Here is a 22916-nt window from a genome sequence, read left to right as displayed (position 1 = left end):
TTTCCCCATTATAGTTCACTTTATAGAATGGGCAAATAGAGAATTCGGCAAATACAGTTGAGAATTTATATATCTATGTATGTACAGAGACATTTTAATATATAAATGGTACGGGGTACCTGGGTGGCTCAGTCGGTTAAGCGTCCGACTTCGGCTCAGGTCACGATCTCGCGGTATGTGAGTTCGAGCCCCGCGTCGGGCTCTGTGCTGACTGCTCAGAGCCTGGGGCCTGTTTCAGATTCTGTGTCTCCCTCTCTCTCTGACCCTCCCCCGTTCATGCTCTGTCTCTCTCTGTCTCAAAAATAAATAAACGTTAAAAAAAATTTTTTTAATATATAAATGGTTCTAGTTCCTCCGAGATACACACACACGCACGCACACACACACACACACACACACACACACACACACACCTCTAGAACTTAGTTTTTAAAATATATCTCCAGACTTCTTTTTGCCTTGTTTCTATAGGTGGCTAAAGGATGGCCAGCTAATTGATGAAAGGGATGGATTCAGGATTTTGCTAAATGGACGCAAATTGGTTATTGCCCAGGCTCAGGTGTCAGATACGGGCCTTTATCGCTGCGTGGCAACAAACATTGCTGGCGACCACAAGAAGGAATTTGAAGTTACTGTTCATGGTACGCTGAGAAGAGACCAGAGCATTACATTTAAAATTAGCTTATGCACTGGGTCATTATTTAATTCAGATGGTAGCTCAGTAATCTGGATAAATCTTGAGTTGTGGAAAGTAATATGAAGTATGTGAATTTGAGTTAAGTTGTATGGCAGATTGGAAGGCACTTTACTAACACAGAGACTTAACCAAGAGACCTGTGTAAATGAATATACAGAATTCAAATGTTAGTGTGATTCTGCATAGAATGCCAGGGTCTGAGGAATGAGGCCAAATAAGATAGAATAGGCAGGCAGCAAGTTCTAAGTAAAGGGATTGTGTCCGCTCTCCAGAGTTTAGTCAAAACAGGAGGGAGTGTGAATAAAGTCATTTCCAAAATAGAAGGTAAGGGTGTTCTGCAGGATCCAGGGTACGTAAAATATTCACAGAACTAGCACAGAAGGATCAGAACCATTAGTGTAATGATGAGGCAACCCTCTGCCCAGGGTATTATATGTCTCACTTGTCTGCAGATGTTGGGAAAGGAGAGACTGCAATGGGAGACTGGAGAGCCATTTGGAACCCTCAGTAGAGGTTTCTATGAACATCAACATTTTTCCCTCTGTCCATGCAGACGTTTTTACTGCCTTTCCAATCCTGGGATGAAATATAGCTAACTCTGTTTCTCAGTCTCAGTTCCAATTCTGGCAGCTTAAATCAAGTTACCATTCTGTATTCAATATTCTTACTGGGGTCAGAGTCTTGCGGTAATAAATACAGGTACGGGAAACCCACCCTGATTTAATGAGGTAGTTCTAGAGAAAGGGAGGATCATAATAGATTGGGAAAACACACCAAAAGGTGTAAGCCAAACATACATGCTGATTACAGTTGCTGTAAATATATTTTACTTATTCTTTGAAGAATAGAAATCCACAGTTAAGAAATAGGTCATCTAAAATTGCTGAAGACTAAATTAAATGCATGAGATAAAGTTATTTCATTGTTTGTTAAAATAGGAATTTCCCCTTTTCTAAATTTTAAAGTTTCAGGTTCTTACATCCGGATTTTTAAGTATTTGACTCCACTGATTATGGTTTTTGTTCCCTCCCTCCCTCCCACTGTCCTTCCTTCCATCCATCCTTCCCTCCCTCACTTCCTCCCTTCCCCTGTTCTGTTCTTGCTTTCCTTTCCTTTCCTTTCCTTTCCTTTCTTTTCCTTTCCTTTCCTTTCCTTTCCTTCCTTGAATCTAGTACCTCCAACGATCAAATCCCCAGATCTTTCTGAGAGAGCCATAGTGAAATACAAGCCTATCACTTTGCAGTGCATTGCCAATGGCATTCCAAATCCATCTATTACGTGGTTAAAAGATGGCCAACCTGTGAACACTGCCCAGGGAAATCTCAAAGTAAGTATCAATATTGCTTAGCCCAAAATGTGAAACCTACCTAGATCTTCTCAGAGCTATCACATTCTTCTTTCCTAATTGTAGATTTTCCTGTTGGACAGACTATAGAAAATTTACTAAAACAGTATGTGTTTTCCTTATAGTTTTTAGAATTTAACTTAATATTTTGATTTGAAGAATGAAATTAATTAAAGACTAATAATCATAATGATACTGATTTTAACTTATTGGTTGGTATTTTTATTGTTTTGATGCATGCCTCTTTTAAGTATTGAAAAAATGATGTTTCATGGATGAATGAACAGTGTTCATCCATATTGACTCAGAGTATCCCCAATGTGTTTATCATATACTAAGATTGAGGTAAAATCATATTTACATAAACCTAAGTGAAATAAGTCTTGAAAAAAAAATACTTTAGTTTATAAGCTTCCAGAGGACAGAGACGCTGTCTGAATAAATTCATTTCTGTATGCTTCACTCTGAATACAATCTCTGACATAAAACTTTACCTCATTACATATTTTTAAATAAATAAATATATTTCAAACTTAGATAATCTAAACAGTGCATTGAAAAATCTGAATTAATAGATTTTGCTCCTAGGACCAAGTTAATTGACTAATGTGGGCTTGAACTTTGCTTGTAGTGAGTTTGCAGTAATGAGCGATGTGCTGAGTTCTCTTCCGAATAAGAAGTGATGGGTATCTGCTCACTTATTATTCCTGTTCCAAGTCCTATGGAATTAATTGTATACATTTGTGCTAGTGAGAGATTCATTATGAAGCCTTAAAGCATACTGCTAGTAAGCAACTGTTTCTCTGGGAGATAGGTGTTTATAACATACATATATAAAACTTTAATTAGAAACTATAAAGAGTAATTTTAAGAGAAAATATGGAGAAGTATGAGAACTGATATTGTGGAAAGGCTTTAGACATGAGGGTAATTCATAGAGAAAGTCTTTGAGCAGAGATCTGAAGAATACATAGGAACTGAATAGGTGACTTAATGGAAGAGAACTGAGTAGGGTGTTTCAGAGAAGATGTGTATGGGCAAGCAACTTAAAATAAAGGAGAGCATGACACCCCCTGAGGACCTGACAGCAAGCCAGGGGACTGAAGAGAGCAAGATGAGGTGGTATGAGAGGGGACCAAAGAGTGGGTAGAAGGCATTTAAATAATATTAATGGTTTTATTTGTACTTAAATCCATGAGAGATCTTTGAAGAGTTTTAAGAGAGGAGTGACATAATCAAATCTTCACTTTAAATAGTTACCAGACCCCTATAAGATAATGAGTTGAAGGAGTTAAAAGTAGACATGTGGGCAAGGGTGGTCCAAGACAGCAGTACAGGAAGATCCTGAACTCACCTCTTCCTTACAGACACCAAATCTACTGCCACGTATGGAACACTTGCTCTGAAAAAGATCTGAAAACTAGCTGAACAGCTCTTCTATGACAAAGGGTAAAAGGGAAACATCAAGATGGGCAGGAGAGGCAGAGGTGCAGTCTTGCCAAAAACCACACCCCTGGCATGGTGACCCTCAACAGGGAGGGATCTCACAAGTCTGGAGCTTCTCCCTGAGGAGATGGGACTCCTGCCCTATGTCAGGCATTTAAGCCCTTGGGACCTGTACTGGAGAGATGAGCCATAAAACATCTGGCTTTGAAAACCATTGGACCTTACATCCGAGAGACCCCAAGGACTGTAGGGATCTGAGATACCTCATGACTCACATGCACACTTACCTGCCCTGGGACCTAATGTAAAAGTTTAAAAAGTACCTAGACTCTATGTGAAGGATGTTCATTTGCTAATTTCTTTTTAAACGTTTATTTTATTTTGAGGCAAGGGGAGGGGCAGATAGAGAGATAGAGACAGAGAATCTCAAGCAGGCTCCACGCTGTCAGAGCAGAGCCTGATGCAGGGCTCTGTCTCGTGAACCATGGGATCATGACCTGAGCGGAAATGAAGAGTCAGATGCTTAACCCACTGAGCCCCCCAGGCGCCCCTTTATTTGCTAATTTTAAAGCATCTGCCAGAGGGGCAGAGACCAGTAGGGACTTTCTCCAGGGACAGAGGTCCTGGGAGGCACCAGTTTTGCATTCTTCCTCTACCTTGCTAACAAAGGCAGATGTGCACAGACACAGCAATCTCCCACTGCCTTGCTGCAGTGGAGCCTGTGCTCTGCCCCCAGCACTCTTTCCATGCCTTGCTAAAGCTGCAGGCATTCCCCACCTCAAGTACTCTCCCACTGCCTCACTAAAGTTGACAGGCAAGCACAGTCCACACAGGAGATACCCCTTGAATGCCTGGACCTAGTGGCCAGAGGAGCTTGTGTGCCAGGGCCTATGGGACTGTAACAATAATCAGAAAAACAGTTCTTGGCAGGCTACCCCACCCAAAGCATTGCACAGACAGTAAACTGGAATATACTCCTAGTCTGCTGGTGAAAAAGGCCCACCACTGGTCCTCAAGCTTCAACCTGAGGGATGGGCTTCAGGTTTGCCATCCATATAGAGACTCTGAAGGCATTCCCAGGGAACATAGGCAGGGAGACACCACCTATGTGTCCTCCCTTGGCCTTGCTATATATAGCTCACTCCCAGAAAGAAGCATATACTCACATCTGAAGCCCCAAATTTTGCAATTTGTCACCCGGGGCCACCTCCAGATCCCCTGGTCTTAAGGCCAGCAGGGATTACAATTGCAGTGCCGTTTGTATACTTTAAAAGCTGCTGCCTGAGGATCTGGCTTCCAGTCAGCCTGAAGCCAGGTACTGACTAAGATCTCTCTCTCTGGAGCACTGACAGGTCTTGAAACACTCTTAACAACTGAGACCTATCAAGAGTAAATCAGGCTACTTAGTCACAAAGTGTGAGAGACAACCAAGAGCTAAGGCAAGGTTGAATGATGAGGTTAATCTAGACAAGGCCACTCTTTTAACAGTGGGAAGATAGCCATTTTGCCTAATACATAGAAATTAACACAGAGACTCAAGCAAAATGAGGAAATGGAAGAATATGTCTCAAAAGGAAGAACAAAACAAAACCTCAGGAAAAAAAAAAAAAAGATCTTAATGAAATGGACGTATGTAATCTACCTGATAAAGAGTTCAAAGTAATGGTCACAAAGATGCTTACTGACCTCAGGAGAAGAATGGATGAACACAGTGAGAACTTCAACAAAACATAGGAAATATAAGAAAGTACCAAATAGAATCACAGAGCTGAAAAATAATAATTGAACTGAAAAATACACTAGGGGGGTTCAACAGCTGCTTAGATGAAGCAGAGGGACAAAGCAGTGAGCTGGAAGACAGGGCAGTGGGATTCACCCAAACAGAAAAGCAAAAAGAAAAAAGAATTTCTAATAAATGAAGATAGCTAAAGGGACTATGGGGCAACATCGAATGGAATAGCGTTCACATTACATGGGCTTCAGAAGGGGAAAAGAGAGAGAAAGGGGGCACATTTCAAGAAGTAATGGATGAAAACCTCTCTAAGCTGGGGAAGAATACAGACATCCAGGTCCAGGAAGCACAGAGAGTTCTAAATAAGATGAATTGAAAGAAATCCACATGAAGAGACATTATAATTAAAATGTAAAAAGTTAAAGATAAAAAGAAAACCTTAAAAATAGCAAGAAAAAAGCAATTTGTTAGGTACAATGGACCTGCCCCACCTGCCCCCCCCCCTTCCCCTATAAGACTATGATTTTTCAGCAGAAATCTTGCAGGCTATAAGGGAGTGGTGTGATATATTCAAAGTGCTGAAAGGAAAAAAACTTGCCCTCAAGAATACACTACCCAGTATATTATTATTCAGCATTGAAGGAGAGTAAAGAGATTTTTAGACAAGCAAGAGGTAAAAGAATTTATCACACTAAAGTGGCCCTTCCAAAAAAGAAAAAAATGTTAAAGGGACTTTAAGCTGGAAAGAAAAAGCACTAACTAGTAACAAGAAAACATGCAAAAGTAAAAATGCCACTGGTAATCTAAATATATAGTAAAGGTAGTGGGTTAATTACTTATAGGGCCAGTATTAAGATTAAAAAGCAAAAGTAAAATTAACTGTAACCACAACAAACAGTTAAGGGAGACACAAAATAAAAGAATGTAAAATGTGACATCAAAAACATAAAACACTTGGAGGGGGGGGATGTAGATACGTAAAATTTTAGAATGCATTCAAACTTAAGTTGCCATCAATTTATTTTTTTTTAAATGTTTACTTATTTATTTTGAGAAAGATAGAAACAGCACAAACTGGGGAGGGGCAGAGAGAGAGGGAGACAAAATCCCAAGCAGCCTTTGTGCTGTCAGCACAGAAACCAACACAGGGCTCAGTCTCAAAAAGTGTGAGATCGTGACCTAAACCGAAACCAAGAGTCAGATGCTTAACTGTCTGAGCCACCCAGGTGCCCCAGCTATCAATTTAAAATAGACTATTGTATAATAGGTTGTTATACGTGAGCCTCATGGTAATTACAAAGCAAAAACTTATAGTAGGTACACAAAAGATAATGAGAAAGTAATCTAAACATAGCACTAAACAAAGTCATCAAACCACAAGGGAAGAAAGCAAGAGAAGAGGAAAGAACAGAGAGGAACTACAAAAACAGCCAGGAAGCAGTTAACAACTTGGCAATAAGTACATTCCTATCAACAATTTATTGGGTGGGGGTGGGGAAGGGACAGGTCGTTTCTTTGTTTTAAAAAATTAAATTAAAATTAATTTTTTGCTGAAGATATAAAATGTTACATTAGTTTCAGAGGTACAACATAGTTGAACACTGTAGTGATTAAAAAATTCTGTACATTATACTATGTTCACCACAAGTGTAGCAATCATCTGTCACCATACAATACTATTATAATGCCATTGACTATATTCCCTATTCAATAATTACTTTAAATGTAAATGGACTAAATTCTCCAATCAAAAATATACAGTGTCTAAATGGATTAAAAAAAAACAACAAGATTCATCTATATGCTGCCTACAAAAGACTTAGTTCAGATGTAAGGACACAAACAAACTGAAAGTGAAGAGATGGTAAAACATATTCCATGCAAATGGAAATGATAACTAGGCTTGTAAAGTTATACTTGTATCAGACAAAATAGACTTTAAAGCAAAAACTATTAAAAAAAGAGACAAAGGACATTACATAATGATAAAGGCCATTACATAATCATTTCATAATGATCCATCAAGAAGGTGTAACATTTATATATATATATATATACATATATATATATATATATATGTATATATATATACCCAACATAGAAGCACAAAAGTATACAAAGAAAATATTAAGAGACCTACAAGGAGAGATTAACAGCAATACAATAATAACAAGGGACTTTAATATCCCACTTAAATCAATGAATAGATCATCCAGAAAAAAGACAATAAAGTATAAATCAGTATAAATAAAGCAGTATTAAGCAACACATTAGATCAGGTTCACTTAATAAATATGTACAGAATATTCTATCCTAAAGCAGCAGAATACACATTCTTCTTAAATGCATATGAAACATTCTCCAGGATAGATCACCTGTTAGGCCACAAAACAAATGTCAATAAATTTAAGAAGATTGAAATCATATCAAGAATAGTTTCTGACCACAATGGTATGAAGCTAGAAAAATAATTCCGAGAAAAATAACAAATATGTGGATATTAAGCAACATGAACAATAATTTCATCAACAAAATATCAAAGGGGAAATTAAAAAATAAAATACCTAAGACAAATGAAAATCGAAATACAATGTACCAAAATCAATAGGCTGCAGCAAAAGCCATTCTAAGAGGGGAGTTTATAGAGATACAGACTTACCTCAATAAACAAGAAAAATCTCAAATAAGAAATCTAACTTTTCACTTAAAGGAACTAGAAAAAGAACAAACAAAGCCTAACGTTAGTTGAAGGAAGGAAATAATAGAGCAGAAATAAGTGAAATGGGGACAAAAAAGAAAAAAGAGACTAATGAAATTAAGAGTTCTTTGAAAAGACAAAGCTGACAAAATTAGCTAGATTCACCAAAAACAGTACAGAAATGGTTCAAATAAATAAAATCAGAGGTAAAAAAGGAGAGTGTACAACTGATACCACAGAAATACAAAGGATCATAACAGGCTACTATGAACAGTTACATGACCAACAAATTGGACAACCTAGAAAGAAGAATAAATTCCTAGAACATATAATCTTTGAAGACTAAATCAAGAATACGAAATCTGAATAGACCAATCACTACTAAAGAGACTGAGTCAGTAATCAAAAAAACTATCAGGTCACCTGGGTGGCTCCGTTGGTTAAAGTCTGACTCTTGATTTCAGCTTAGGTCATGCTCTCATGGTTTGTGGGTTCGAGTCCTGCATTAGACTCTGCTCGCAGTGCAGAGCCTGCTTGGGATTCTATGTCACTCTCTCTCTCTGTCTCTCCCCAGCTCTCCCCCTGCTCAAAAATAAATAAATAAGCATTAAAAACAAAAAAAGAAAAACTATGAACAAACAAAATTCCAGGACCCGATTGCTTCACTGGTGAATTCTACAAAACATTCAAAGAAGATTTTGTACTTATCCTTCTCTAACTCTTCCAAAAACTTGAAGAAAAGGGAACACTTCCAAATTTATTTTTTGAGGGCAGCTTTACCCTGATACTAAAACTAGACAAGGACACCATAAAAACAAAATAAAACAAACAACAAAAAACCCCGATCAACAACAACAAAATTATAGGCCTATGTCCCTGATGAACATAGATGCAAAAATCCTCAACAAAATATTAGCAAACTAAATTCAACAATACATTACAAGGATCATAAACCATAATTAAGTGGAATTTACTCCAGGATGCAAGGATGTTTCCAACACTCACAAATTAACCAGTGAAATGCACCACATTAACAGATGAAGGATAAAAATCATATGATCATCTCAATAGAAAAAATCATTTGACAAAAGTCAACTTCCATTTATGATGAAAACACTCAACAGAATGGGAATAGAGGAAACATACCTGAACATAATTAAGGCCATATATGATAAGCCCACAGCTTATCATGTTCAGTGGTGAAAAACTGAAAGTTTTTTCTCTAAGATCAAGAGCAAGACAAGTATTCCCACTCTCACCACTTTTATTCAATATAGCATTGGAAGTCCTAGCCAGAACAATTAGTCAAGAAAAAAAAATAAAAGTCATCCAGATTGAAAAGAAAGAAGTAAAACTGTCACTATTTGCAGACAATATGATTTTATATATATAAAAAATCCTATAGACTTCACCCAAAAACTGTTAGAACTAATAAATGAAGTCAGTAAAGTTGCAGAATACAAAATCAATATACAAAAATTGGTTGCATTTCTATACACTAACATACTATCAGAAAGATAAATCAAGAAAACAATCCCATTTAAAATTGCATAAAAAAAGAAAAAAAGAAATTTTAACAAGGAGGTGACAGTCCTGTGCACTAGAAAATTATAAGACATTGATGAAAAAAATTGAAGACACAAATAAATGGAAAGGTATCCCATGCCCATGAATTGGAATAATTAATCTTGTTATAATGTTCATAATACCCAAAGCTACCTATAGATTCAATGCAATTTCTATCAAAAATTCAATAGCATTTTCCACATAAGTAGAACAAACCTAAAATTTGTATGTAACCACAAAAGATCCCAAGTAGCCAAAATGATCTTGAGAAAGAAAAACAAATCTTGAAGCCTCATACTGTTTTCAAACTATACTACAAAACTATAATAATCAAAAACAGTTTGGTATTGGCATAAAGACAGACACATAAATCAATGGAACAGAATAGAGAGCCTAGAAATAAACCTACACATATATAATTAATTAATTTATGACAAAGGAGGCGTAAGAATATACAATGGGGAAAGCATGTTCTCTTCAATAAAGGGCATTGGAAGAACTGGATAGTCACATGCAAAAGAATGAAACCAAAACACTGTCTTACACCATACATAAAAATTAACTCAAAATTGATTAAAAACTTGAATGTAGGTCAAAATGGATGAAGGACCTAAATGTGAGACAGGAAACCATCAAAACCCTAGAGGAGAAAGCAGGAAAAAACCTCTTTGACCTCAGCCACAGCAATTTCTTACTTGACGCATCTCCAAAGGTAAGGGAATTAAAAACAAAAAAGAACTATTGGGACCTTATCAAGATAAAAAGATTCTGCACTGCAAAGGAAACAATCAACAAAACTAAAAGGCAACCTATGGAATGGGAAAAGATATTTGCAAATGACATATTGGATAAAGGGCTAGTATCCAAAATCTACAAAGAACTCACCAAACTCCACACTTGAAAAACAAATAATCCAGTGAAGAAATGGGCAGAAGACATGAATAGACACTTTTCTAAAGAAGACATCCAGATGGCCAACAGATACATGAAAAGATACTCAACATCACTCCTCATCAGGAAAATACAAATCAAAACCATACTGAGATACCACCTTACACCAGTCAGATTGGCTAAAATGAACAAATCAGAGGCGGCTATAGATGCTGGAGAGGATGTGGAGAAATGGGAACCCTCTTGCACTGTTGGTGGGAATGCAAACTGGTGCAGCTGCTTTGGAAAACAATGTGGAGGTTCCTCAAAAAATTAAAAATAGATCTACCCAATGACCCAGGAATAGCACTGCTAGGAATTTACCCAAGGGATACAGGAGTACTGATGCATAGGGGCACTTGTACCCCAATGTTTATAGCAGCACTCTTAACAATAGCTAAATTATGGAAAGAGCCTAAATGTCCATAAACTGACGAATGGATAAAGAAGCTGTAGTTTATATATACAATGGAATACTACTTGGCAATGAGAAAGAATGAAATCTGGCCATTTGTGGATGGAACTGGAGGGTATTATACTACGTGAAGTAAGTCAGGCAGAGAAAGACAGATATTGTGTTTTCACTCATATGTGGACCCTGAGAAACTTAACAGAAGACCATGGGGGAAGGAAAGGGGAGAAAAAAGAGAGAAGGAGGCAAACCATAAGAGACTCTTAAATACTGAGAACAAACTGAGGGTTGATGGGGGGTGGGGGAGAAGGGAAAGTGGGTGATGGGCATTGTTGAGGGCACTTGTTGGGATGAGCACTGGGTGTTGTATGGAAACCAATTTGACAATAAGTTATATTTAATATAAAAAAAAAACTTGAATGTAGGACCTGAAACCACAAAACTCCTAGAAGAAAACGTAGGTAATAAGCTTCCTGACAAGAGTCTTGGCATTGAATTTTTAGATATGACTCCAAAATCAAAGACAGCAAAAGCAAAACTAAACAAGTGGGATCAATTCTAGATCAATCTAAAAAGCTTCTTCACAGGAAAGGAAACCACCAACAAAATTAAAAGGCAGCCTATTAAATGAGAGAAAAAAATGTAAATCATATATCTGGTAAGGGATTAATTTCCAATGTATATAAAGAAGTCAATATAATAGTAAAAAAAAGCAATCTGTTTTAAAAATGGGCATAAGATATAAATAGACATTTTTCCAAAGACATATAGATGTCCAACAGGCACATGACAAAATGTTTAACATCAGTGATTATCAGGGAAATTCAAATCAAAACCATGAGATATCACCTCACACCTGTTTGAAGGCTATTATCAAAACCACGAGATATCACCTCACACCTGTTTGAAGGCTATCAACAAGTGTTGGTGAGGATGTGGAGAAAAGGGAACCCTTTTGCATTGTTAGTGGGAATGTATACTAGTGCAGCCACTATGAAAACAGTAGGGAGAGTCCTCAAAAAATCAAAAATAGAGTTACCACATGATTCAGCAATTCCACTTCTGGGTATTTATCCAGAGAATACAAAAACACTAACTCAAAAAGATATATGCACCCATGTGTTCATTGCAGCAGCATCTACAATAATCAGGACATGGAAACAACCAAAGTGTTCATCAGTAGATGAATGGATAAAGAGGATGTGATAGAGATAGAGATAGAGATAGAGATAGAGATAGAGATAGATACACAATGGAATACTACTCAATCATAAAAAAAAAATGAAGTCTTGCCATTTGTGTCAACCCAGATGGACCTTGAGGGCATTATATGTGGAATCTAAAAAACGAAAGAGACAAAACAAAGCTCATAGATACACATAGAACAGATTGGTGGTTGCCATAGAGGAAGGAGGTTGAGAGGTGGACAAAATAGGTAAAGGTGGTCAAGGGGAAGGTGGTACAAAGTCCCAGATATTAAGTAAATAATTCATGGGGAAGTGATTACAGCATAGTGACTATACTCAATAATATTGTATTACATTGTGAAAAGTTAACAAGAGAGTAAATCTTAAAATTCTCATCACAAGAAAAGCAATTTGTAACTTTGTATGATGACAAGACTTGTGATCACTTTACGATGTATACAGATATATGAATTATTATGTTGTACATGTGAAACTACAATTACATGCCAATTTTACTGCAAAAAATAAATTTAAAAAGATAAAGAGTAGACGTGTGGATATCAATTAGGACTTTCTCATCTAGGAGAGAGAGAAGATTGAAATTTGAACTCACATTCTGACCATGAAGAAGATGTCATTATGACTCAGTGAAAAATTGCACATGAAAGTTGAGGTAGTGGGAAATATCAAGGAAAACATGGAGAATCTAACTACACAAATACATACATAGATTATGATGCATCCAGTATGATAGACTTTGGAGGACATCCCATTTCGGGAAAAAAACTGTATTTCAGTTTTAGACTTTTGGAGGTTAAGTTGACTTTGAAATAAAGTGGAGATCAGGTAGACCACGGAATGTATGCTCCTGGAGCTCATAGGAGAGCTCTAGCTGGAGATATTGACAAATAATGATATTTGAAACCATGGACGTGAATGAGTTTATCTAAGGGGAGAGTAAAGAGTCAGAAAAAATAGAAGAGAACTGACCTAGTTCAGACTCTTAAAAAATTATGACATTTAAAGGCCATGTGCAGAAGTCTAGAAGTGACTATTAATGTATGAATGTGCTGCTTAATGTGTTTAGTACAGTATGGTTGGAGAATGGGTCAAGTGGGAGTTTACATGGAAGTGTATGGAGAGCAGATCATTTGGGTTCAAAATGTGGGAAGCCTGGAAGGCTATGTATGCCAAGTTCGGATTTCATGCTAGGCAAAGTGGGGAGCTGTGAGTGAGCTTTGAAGGGGAACTGGTAAAAGGATCAAATTTGCATTTTAGGCAAATTATTCTGGCAGTGATATATAAGATAGATTAACAGTTTGGGAGGTTGGAGACACTGGAATATAAATTAAGAAACTATTATAATCCCACAGTGGTTGTGAGAATGGAAAATAGGGGATCTGAAAAATATAGAGTAGTATACTTAATAGGAGAGTCAAATTGGGCTCTGAAATCAAGATGACTTGGAGAATAGTGGTGCTATTAAACAAGATTGGAAACATGCAATGAAAAGTAGGTCTGGAGATACAAGGAGACAGTTATTGGATATGTTAAATTTCATGTGCTAACCCATCCAGCAGATAGCTGGAACAGGGAGTGTGGAGCTCAGGAGAGAAATTGAGGCCAGTACTATAAATTTAAGAGTCTGCACAAGATTCTTTGCTGAAGACGTGAATTTGGATGAAAACTATCAGAAAGCTGAGCTTTATTTTTATGGGGCAGGAGGAGGAAGTAGACAGATTGAGAACTGAGGACATTTTGTATCTTCAACAACCAGAGAGTAGAGTGATTCAGGAGTAGGTGGTCAATAATGCCAAATGCCATAGATGGGGGAAGAGAAAATGAGCTTACTACGTATGCTCTTGGATCTTGTGCTTAAAAGTTACTGATAACCTTTGAATAATCAGTTTCAAAGAATAACCCTTAAACTACCAGTTCCAAAATGGTGGAGGCTAGTTGCAATAGGTTTAAGAGAGAAATGAGGAAAAACAGTCAGGAAGAAATGTATCTGCATTTCCATTACTCATATTTTGTAATTTTTATTGTTTTTCTGGCCCCGGTGACCATTTAATCAAAAAAGATTGTTGTTTTAAAACTATTTATGAAGTGTTATATAAATGTGACTGTGTTTTTTAAAGTAGCTTAAATTTTTATCACATACCTCATAGTTCAATGCTAAAGTCTTTTGTTCAGTGAAGTTTTATGACTATACCAGCAGGCTGGTCTTAGGTTATTTTATTTTGTGTTTTCTAAAGAATAAAAAAAGTTTTCAATCGCATCAGTCTATTTTTTTGTATGATGAAGTGATCTGGCTCTAATCTATCTAGAGATAATTAAGATATTGGCATAAAACTATAATTAGCTAGTATAAATTTAAATGAGTTTGTCTACCTAAGCAAATGTTTTACAGTCCAATATAAAGTACAAAGTGCTGCCATGCTTTCTGTTCCCAATTAGATACAGTCTTCCGGTCGAGTTTTACAAATTGCCAGAGCCCTGATGGAAGATGCTGGCAGATACACATGTGTGGCCACCAATGCGGCCGGAGAAGCACAACAGCACCTTCAGCTACATGTGCATGGTAATGTCGTTCCCATGTCTTAACAAAAGAATATTTCTATGACTTTTTCTTTTAACACGATGACTCATTTTTACTGAATTACAGTATAAAAGAAACAAGTGTTTACTTTAGTCTATATTAAAAAACTAGGTTTTTTTTTACATTATTGTAATTATAATTGCTCATATTAAGATACTCAGTTTGTCAGTTATCAATTAAAAAAAAATTTTAACATTTATTCATTTTGGAGAGACAGACAGAGCATGAGTGGGGCAGGGGCAGAGAAAGAGGGAGACAGAATCTGAAGCAGGCTCCAGGCTCTGAGCTGTCAGCATGGAGCCCGACACGTGGCTTGAACTCATGAACTGTGAGATCATGACCTGAGCCAAAGTCAGATGCTTAACCAACCGAGCCCCCAGGCACCCCTGTCACGGTATCAGTTAAGATATTCAGGTTGTCAAATAGGATGTGCTAGAGTTCATAAATAAATATCCTACTGTGTGCTTTTAATTATTTGAACTCTGTTAACTAATAACGTTGTACACATAACTTTTATCGTAAAGACAGAGATGCAGGATTGTGCCTTAGTATTTTCTGTGATTTTCTTTCCTGCCTATAAGAGGGATTTTGTAAGTAGAAGCTAGCCTTGACTGAGGATCTTCTCTCATGTTTTTGAAAAAGTCTGGGTGGCCATGGAATACCCTCTGAATATTATAGCTTCACAATAAACTTGAAAGAATAGTTGACCTTGAATGTGAGACTTCAGATCTCTGGAGTCTCATCAGAAAAGGTCAAGAATTGTAGTTTTGGACTTTCCTAATTCAGCTAAATATATTTGCAGAGAGCTATCCAAGATCTCCATTTATACTTTATTCACTTTCTCTAGTCTGTGTGATTGTTTGTTAAATCCTTTATTCATTCATTTCATTTATTCTTCATTCATTCATTCATTCATTCATTCATATATTCACTCTGCATTTACTGAGCAATTTAACTGAGAAGGATGCCCTAGCATCTAGCTTGATTCCAGGTACATTTTTAGTAGGCAGTCAATAAATACTTAAGAAATGAAAAAGTAAATAGTAAGTGAATGAAAAAAATTTAAATTGGACACTGAATTCTTCTAATCTGCTTTACATATTTTATTTAAATCAATCAGTTAAAACATTCAGATCATCAATTCCCTAAATGTTTCTAATAAACCCATTTATTTTCCCCCTTTCCCTAAATACGATCACCTAACTTATGGACGTCATACGCACAGACTATGTTCCTTAACAAGGCCTTTATTTCTTCATTTAGCAATTAACTTAAAGACCAATATCTAACTATAACAGTCTTGGAATTGGTTTGCCATGCTTAAGGGTTTGGGAACAGGCTGACCCTGCTCTCCCTTAAGTTGCCTCGCATTTACCTCGTTCCCCACAAGGGCTTTGTCTCTTCCTAGTGCTCTACATCAGCTGTCTCCAGCACATGCTGAAACTTCCACCTCCATCTAAGAGTGTGGTGTGGGCGGCCTTGCTCTCCTTTCCCCATTTTCGTACCCTCAGACTCCCCCTCTCCTCTTCCTACAAGCTGTTTATCTTCTCCGTTCCAGCAGTTTCTGTCTTTGTCTCCATTGTTGCCTAAAAGGAAACAGGTAGGTGGGCTAGCATGATGTGTTGGCAATTATCTCAGGCACTGGAGTCAGGCCAATTGTGGTTTAAAGTCTATGCCAACCATGATCTATGTAACCTTGAGCAAACCATTTAATTTCTCAGAGTATCTGACTTGCAGAGTGCGTTTGAGGTTTTGAGGTATTAGATGTAAAATACCTCCCACTTTTACTCTCTCGGGTGTTATCAAAAAGAAAGATGTTTTTGTTCTCTAGACTAGATTAAAATACTTAAATGAAGAATAGAATGTATGTCTCGAGAGCTGGGAAAAACAAAACTTCAGCATTCGGGGCTCCCAAACTTTAGTGTTTGTAAAAATCATATGTATTGCGTGTTAAAAATACAGCTTCCTGGGCCCAGTTTCAGATGTCCCCAAACAACATCTCTGATGCAAGTGGTCTGTATGCCATTACCCAGAGAAACATTGGCCCAGACTCTAAAAACTTGCTTAGAGATTTACTAATGTAGTCAAGAATGATTGAAAACCAGAGTTCATGAAAGAAATCAAGGATTCCATAAAATATAAAGCAACAACAGAAGGAAAAACATCAATACCTAAGAAAACATAAGTATATAAACCTACAGTCTGAATATGTTAACAAAATATATGTTAGCAAGGATTGCAATTAGGATACAAGCATGCATGGAAAATCATCAGGCAGAGCGGCAGCAAGCTGGAAGACATCTGAGTTAATGTGAGAAGAAAAAGAAACAGAAGGTTAGTCATTGTAAGTATGTATTAAAAGCTACCAAGCTGGATGGAGCATACAAAACGATCTTTTTGATACAAATCACAAATGGAATAGAGGTAAGGTACAGTTCATCAATCTGAAAAGGAGAATAAATGATGAAGTGGACTTCTAATCTAATATTGATTGCGATCCACCTGGCAGGAAGTAGTTGGTTACTGTCCAGAAATCAGGACAGAAAGCTGACATATCATCTTGGTACTCTCGACAGCGATGTCCCATTGGATGCAAAGGACTCCAAACTTGATTCTGTCCTCTTCAATACTTGTATTAATAACTTCAGTGAGGGTGGGAGATGTTAACAAAAAGTGTAGGAATTTCTAAAGGATTAGTTGGCCATAGATTTGAAAAATATCTCAGAAGTTAAAATAGCAAGTTAATCTGATGTGAAAAACTACATACAAATAGGGTGGGAGAAGAGTGGCTTACAGACTCCACACATTGAAATACTGGAGATATCCATGGCTTTCCATAATTAATGTAGACATGTGCATTCAATTTCATAATAAAGTTAATAATCTTAGAAGTCAGTACTAGAAATAGTATGAACAAGAAAGGAAATCGCCCTATTATACTCTTGCTCTCTGAATGCTTCTGAAGTATTATATCTAATCTTGGTGCTATATATTAAGAGGGACATTGAAAAATCTATAGAGAAACAACTATCATTTAATTTAGTATTTTAAGTGATTGATTTAACCAGTCTTATAGTTGCTTTCTAAGTGAGCATTTGTTTTAGTCCTAATCTTTATTTATGGGGTAACACATTCAGTGAATGAGCATTTACTGTGATTGTCATCCAAAACTACTCAACCCTAAGAACCTCAGCTTTCCAATTGTTTAATATTTTCCTTTCTTATAAAAAAGATTGTAGATTCCTTCATTCTCCTCAAGCATGGGAAAACATGTTTTCAAAAGGTGAAGTAAGGGTGGATGCTCTCCTGGACTAGAAGATTATGTCATGATCATGAGGAACATTCTTGTGATCCCCTAGGTTTCTTAGGGGGAGTTATGTCTTTTATAGAAGGCAGAGACTCTCAGTAGGTGGTCCTTTTTGATCATCAAAGTTTCATAATTCTGAAAGTTCTAATTCTCTAGACCAAACTATGAAATTTTATCTAAACCTCAGATATTTGCCAAGTGAGACAGATGTTTCCACAAACAGATGATTTCTTGGGGTCTGATGGCTCAGGCATTCATTACATCTGTACTTAATTATATCCTAGGAAAGATTAACCAAGGTGAAGCACCCAGAAGTGGCATGTTATGGTTAACAGCATGGGTTTTTAATTTGTGTCCCTCTACTGCCAAGTAATATCATGAGGACAGTAGGCTTAGATGTTAAGTTTTTAGATCTGTTTTCTCATCTGTAAAATGGAAAGAATAATGATAGTGTAATTGGGGAGGTTGTTACGAGGATTAAATGAAAGCCTGCATGTGCTTACAACTACAAGCTTACCCTGGTGCCTGGTTTCTAATTATTATCTGTAAATAGCAACTTACCAACTGTTTTGGCCAAATGCATATTTGGCTTTTGGCCCTTCTCACAGCACCAACATTTCAACAAATATATCTGAAGTTCCACTGCCTTTACTGTTGGCCAGGAACCATCCTGGGTCTGTATTAGCTGTCTGGTGAAAACATTAGTAGAGCACCCATTAATTTAATTTTATTATTTTAAAGTATTTGCTTGGCTAACATCTGCTAACACCCACTTAAAAAAGGTTCCTCTGTCATTTCTGTGTTTTGGTTAATAGCTCACTTGTGACCTAAAGGAGACTTGGGAATGTTGTGAGGAACTTTTTTTTTTTCTTTTTTAATGGACAACTTGAGTTTAGCACTCTAGTATTTTCTCAGTATAAATAAATTTATTACTCACTATATCATAATTCTGGCGATTAGGTGGGATTAACTCAGTTTTTTATTAGTTATGTATTAAATTGAATTTAACCAGGATTTGAAAAAGTCAATTCATGCCTGTAATTAAAGTCATAAGTAAAATCTAGCCCATGATATATTCAGAAGAAGGTATTGTGGGTTTGGCATGATAATGCACACGCAGCTTTTGGAGGAAGGAGAATAGAGAAAAAGTCAACAAGTTGAATGGAATTCAACCTCCTGTTTAGAGTATGCAGACATCTTACCTCCTGCTTGGAGTATACAGACGTCTTACTGTTAATATAACATACTATTTATCTTATGAATTTCTTTTTATTCTTCTAATTTTTTTTAATGTTCATTTATTTTTGAGAGAAAGACCAAGACAGAATGCGAGCGGGGGAGGGGCAGAGAGAGAGGGAGACACAGAATCCCAAGCAGGCTCCAGGCTCTGAGCTGTTAGCACAGAGTCTAACATGGGGCATGAACCCACGAGCTGTGAGATCATGACCTGAGCCCAAGTCGGATCCTCTAACCCACTGAGCCACCCAGGTGCCCCATGAATGTTTCTGTCTAAAACAGTGTTCACCTAAATTCAAAATTGTAAAGATGATTCCTTAAGTGCTAGAAGGGAATTATGCGTATATCACATCTTCTTTATCCATTTATCCGTTGTTGGACACTTAAGATTGTTTCCGTGTCTTGCCTATTGTGAATAATGCTGTAGTGAGCATGAAAGTGCAGATATCTCTTTGAGATACTATTTCATTTCCTTCAAATATATACCCAGAAGTGGGATTGCTCAATCATATGGTAGTTCTATTTGTAATTTTTTGAGGAACATCCATGCTGGTCTCCAACTGGCTATACCAATTTCCATTCCCACCAATAGTGTACAAGGGTTTCTTTTTCTCCACATCTTCAACAACACTTATTATCTCTTGATTTTTTATAATAATCATTCTAACACAATGAGGTGATATCTCATTGTGGATTTGATTTGCATTTCCCTGATGATAAGTGATGTTGAGCACATTTTCATGTAGCTATTGGTCACTTCTTAGTCTTCCTTGGAAAAATGTCTTATTTAGGTCCTTTGCCCATTATTTAATTATTTTGGATTTTTTGCTATTGAGTTGTATAAGTTTCTTGCTTGCTGGCTAGCTGGCTGGCTTGCTCCCTTCCCTTCCCTTCCCTTCCCTTCCCTTCCCTTCCCTTCCCTTCCCTTTCCAGAGCTAGAGGGAAAGAGAGTGAGCAGGGAAGAGGGAGAGGGGGAAGGAGAATCCTTAGCAGACTCTATGCCCAGCATGGAGCCCAGTACATGGCTCGATTTCATGACTGCTGAGATTGTGACCTGAGCTAAAATCAAGAGACAGACGCTTAACCAGCGGAGCCACCCAGGCACCCCATATCAGTTTCTTATGTATTTCAGATATTACTCCCTTTTCAGATATATGGTTTCCAAAAGTTTTCTTGCATTTAGTGCATTGCCTTTTCATTTCATATAGCCTCCCTGGTTTTTGTTTGTCTACTGTTTGCATCGTTTTTCTTTGCTCTGCAGAAGATTTTTAGTTGCTGTAGTCCCACTTGTTTATTTTGCTTTTGTTGTTTGTACCTTTGGTGTCATATCCAAGAAATCATTGCTAAAGCAAATGTTAAGTACACTTTACCCTATGTTTTCTTCTAGGAGTTTTGTGGTTTCAGGTCTTACATTTATGGCTTTAATCCATTTCAAGTTAATTTTTGAGTACCACACTGTCTTGATTACATTGATTGATTTTCATATGTCAAACCAACCCTGCCTTCCTAGTATTAGTCCCTCTTGGTTATGGTGCTTAATCGGTTTTATATGTTGCTGGATTCACCTTACTAGTATTTTGTTGATTATTTTTATGTCTTTATTCATAAAGGATGTTGGTCTGTAGTGTCCTTTTATTCACTTTCTCTGTCTGGTTTTGTTATCATGGTACAACTGGCCTCTTAGAGTGATTTGAGATGTGTTCCCTCTCTGCTCTATTTTGAAAGAGTTTGTGAAGTAATTTTCCTTAAATGTTTGGTTGCAGGACTTTATTACTAATGTAATTTTTAAGTTTTGCACATCTATTCAGATTTTCTACTTTTTCTTGAGCCAGTTTTAGTAATTTGTGACTTTGTATAAACCGTATATTTCATCTAGATTATCTAATTTGTTGGCACACACTGGTTTATAATATTCCCTTATAGTCCTCTTTAATTCTGTATGGTTGATCCTCTTTCATTTCTAATTGTAGTAATTTCATCTTCTCTCTTTATGTTTTGTCATGGTCAGCCTATCTAAAATTTTGTCCATATTGTTGATCTTTTCAAAATACCAGGTTTTAGTTTTGTTGATATCTCTTTCATCTTTTTATTGTCTATTTAATTTATTTGTACCCTAATCTTTATTTTTTTTTCCTTCCTTCTGCTTGTTTGGATTACTTTACTCTCTTTTTTCTGGTTTCTTAAGATGGAATATTAAGTTATTGGTTTGAGATCTGTTTGTAATGCAGTTGTTTATGGCTACACATTTTACTCCAAGCATTGCTTTATGTGTATCCCATAAGTTTTGGTATGTTATCATTTTATTTTCATGTTTTCAGAGTTTTATCAAGTACCCCATATTATTTTTTAATATAATTTATTGACAAATTGGTTTCCATACAACACTCAGTGCTCATCCCAACACGTGCCCTCCTCAATCCCATATGATTTTTTTGATCACTTAGCTACTTAAGAGTGTGTTGCTTAATTTCCACATATCTGTGAATTTCTTAAGTCTTCTCTTATCATTGATACTTAATTTTGTTCCACTGTGGTTGCAGAACATACTTTGTATGATTTTTTTTCTTCCAAGATTTTATTTAATCCAAATTAGTTAAAATATAGTGTAGTATTGGTTTCAGGGTACTTTATATGATGTTAAGCCTTTTGAATGTATTGAGACTTGTTTTAAAGTCTAACATGGTCCATCCTTGAGAATGTTACAAATGCATTTAAGAAGAATGTATTCTTCTGTTATTGCATGGACTGTTCCATGTGTGTTTGTGGTTTATACTGTTGTTCAGGTCTTCCATTAGTTGTTAATTTCCTGTTCAGTTGTTCTATCCGTTATTGAAACTGAAATAATGATGCCTTCAATTATTTATTATTGAATTACCTGTTTCTCCTTTTGATTCTAAAAATTTTTGTTCCATGTGTCTTGAGATTCTGTTGTTATGTAAATGTATAGTTATAATTGTTATATTTTTTTAATGTGTTAAGACTCAGTATCATTTAAAATTACCCTACTTTGTTGCTAGTAATGATTTTTGTTTTAAAGTCCATTTTGTTTGATATTGATATAGCCTCCCTGGTTTTTGTTTGTCTACTGTTTGCATCGTTTATCTTTTTATGTCCTTTCACTTTCAACCTATTTGTATCTTTGACTCAAAAGTGTGTCTCTTGTAGACAACATACAGTTGGGTCATATTTTTGTTTTTTTTGTTTTAAATCCATTCTGCTAGTCTGTGCCTTTTGAGTAGTATTTAATCCATTTACATTTAATGTAATTACTGACATGATAGAGTGTATAGTCTACCATGCTATGTGTTTTTTATATGTATTATGTTATTTTGGTTTTTATGTTTCTCCATTACTGCCTTTTTTATTAAATAGATATTTCCTTATGTACCATTTTATTTCTCTTGTTTCTTTTACTGTATTTTTTTGAGTTTATTTTTAGTGATTACCTTGGGGATTACAATTAGCTTCTTAATTAACAATATTATACTTTGGATTAAAACCAATTTAATTTCAATAGTATAAAGAGTTTTGCTGCTTTATAACTCTCTTCCCTTTCCCTCTTTTGTGCTATTCGTGCCACACAAATTACACCTTTATTCCTCATGACCCCATCAATACAGACTTATAATTATTGACTTATGCTGTTGTCTTTTATTTTTTATTAAAAAAAATTTTGGGGCGCCTGGGTGGCTCAGTCGGTTAAGCGTCCGACTTCGGCTCAGGTCACGATCTTGCGGTATGTGAGTTCGAGCCCCGCATCG

The 22916-nt window shown here is 36.4% G+C and overlaps 1 protein-coding gene across 1 annotated transcript in view; it reads left to right on the top strand.

Annotated features, from left to right (window-relative positions):
* Nucleotides 1–22916, top strand: part of HMCN1 (hemicentin 1) — a 463881-nt gene that overhangs the window by 271309 nt on the left and 169656 nt on the right. Inside the window, exons 34-36 of the mRNA XM_049634070.1 lie at nt 472–641; nt 1870–2024; nt 14471–14594. Coding sequence (XP_049490027.1) covers nt 472–641; nt 1870–2024; nt 14471–14594 — 449 coding nt within the window. The remainder of the gene's footprint in view (nt 1–471; nt 642–1869; nt 2025–14470; nt 14595–22916) is intronic.

Source organism: Panthera uncia, chromosome F1 (assembly GCF_023721935.1).
Source record: "Panthera uncia isolate 11264 chromosome F1, Puncia_PCG_1.0, whole genome shotgun sequence".
Classification (NCBI taxonomy): Eukaryota; Metazoa; Chordata; class Mammalia; order Carnivora; family Felidae; genus Panthera; species Panthera uncia.
This window is presented reverse-complemented; position numbering and strand designations above follow the sequence as displayed.